Source organism: Apaloderma vittatum, unplaced genomic scaffold, assembly GCF_000703405.1.
Source record: "Apaloderma vittatum isolate BGI_N311 unplaced genomic scaffold, ASM70340v1 scaffold15878, whole genome shotgun sequence".
Classification (NCBI taxonomy): Eukaryota; Metazoa; Chordata; class Aves; order Trogoniformes; family Trogonidae; genus Apaloderma; species Apaloderma vittatum.
The window spans coordinates 16,384-17,362 of NW_009731352.1; the positions used below are offsets into that span (position 1 = coordinate 16,384).

At 55.7% G+C, this 979-nt stretch overlaps 1 protein-coding gene across 1 annotated transcript in view; it reads left to right on the forward strand.

Moving 5' to 3' along the window:
• The window catches only part of LOC104278238 (regulator of G-protein signaling 3-like), a gene marked incomplete at both ends in the record, with an annotated part of 14,740 nt that overhangs the window by 6,712 nt on the left and 7,049 nt on the right, over positions 1 to 979 (forward strand). Inside the window, one exon of the mRNA XM_009875150.1 lies at positions 812 to 886. Coding sequence (XP_009873452.1) covers positions 812 to 886 — 75 coding nt within the window. The remainder of the gene's footprint in view (positions 1 to 811; positions 887 to 979) is intronic.

Below are 979 nucleotides of genomic sequence, written 5' to 3' on the forward strand. Positions count from 1 at the left end.
TGGAGATGAGCCAGCAGGGTGCCCAAGTGGGCAAGAAGGCCAACGGCATCCTGGCCTGCATCAGCCATAGTGTGACCAGCAGGACAAGGGATTGTCCTCCTGTACTGCGCACGGTGAGGCTGCACCTCGAACCTGTGTTCAGTTTTCGGCCCCTCCCAACAAGACGGACATTGAGGTGCTGGAGTGTGTCCAGAGTAGGGCAGCGGAGCTGGGGAAGGGTCAGGAGACCAAGTGTGATGAGGAGCGGCTGAGGGACGTGGGGTTGTTCAGCCTGGAGAAAAGGAGGCTCAGGGGGGACCTTCTCACTCTCTACAGCTGCCTGAGAGGAGCCTCTAGTGAGGAGGGGTTGGTCTCTTCTCCCATGTAACAGCTGATAGGACAAGAGTAAACATCGTCAAGTTGCACCAGGGCAGGTTAGGCTGAATATCAGGTAAAATGTCTTCACCAGAAGGATTGTCAAAAATTGGAAGAGGCTGCCCAGGGAAGCGGTTGGAGTTACAATCCCTGAAGGGATTTAGAACTGGGTGGATGTGGTGCTCAGGGACATGGGTTAGTGGTGGGCCTGGCAGTGCTGGGTTAACGGTTGGACTCGATGATTTTAAAGGTCTTTTCTAACCTCAACAAGTCCATGATTCTATGACTTTCTTGGTAGCAGAAGATGTTTCCTCCTCCCTCTTTCCCCTTGGCTTCCTAAGGGATGCCCCCGTGCCCAGGGGTGGGGAAGCAAAATGGATTTGGCCTCTTGCTACTGAGTGCCAGGGCAGTGGTGGAACCCTTCCTCCTTCACCACCGCTCCTCTCCTTTCCTCTAGGCCAGCTGAAGCTTTCCATCGAGGTGCAGGGACGGATCCTCGTGCTACGCAGTGAGTATCTCGCTGGGCCGTACGGTGAGGTGGCCCCGGTGCCATGGTGGGCTGGTGATGGGGACAGAGCTTCTGTGCCTTTTCTTCAGGCTCTTTGGAGCTTCGTGGCAGCTGTCA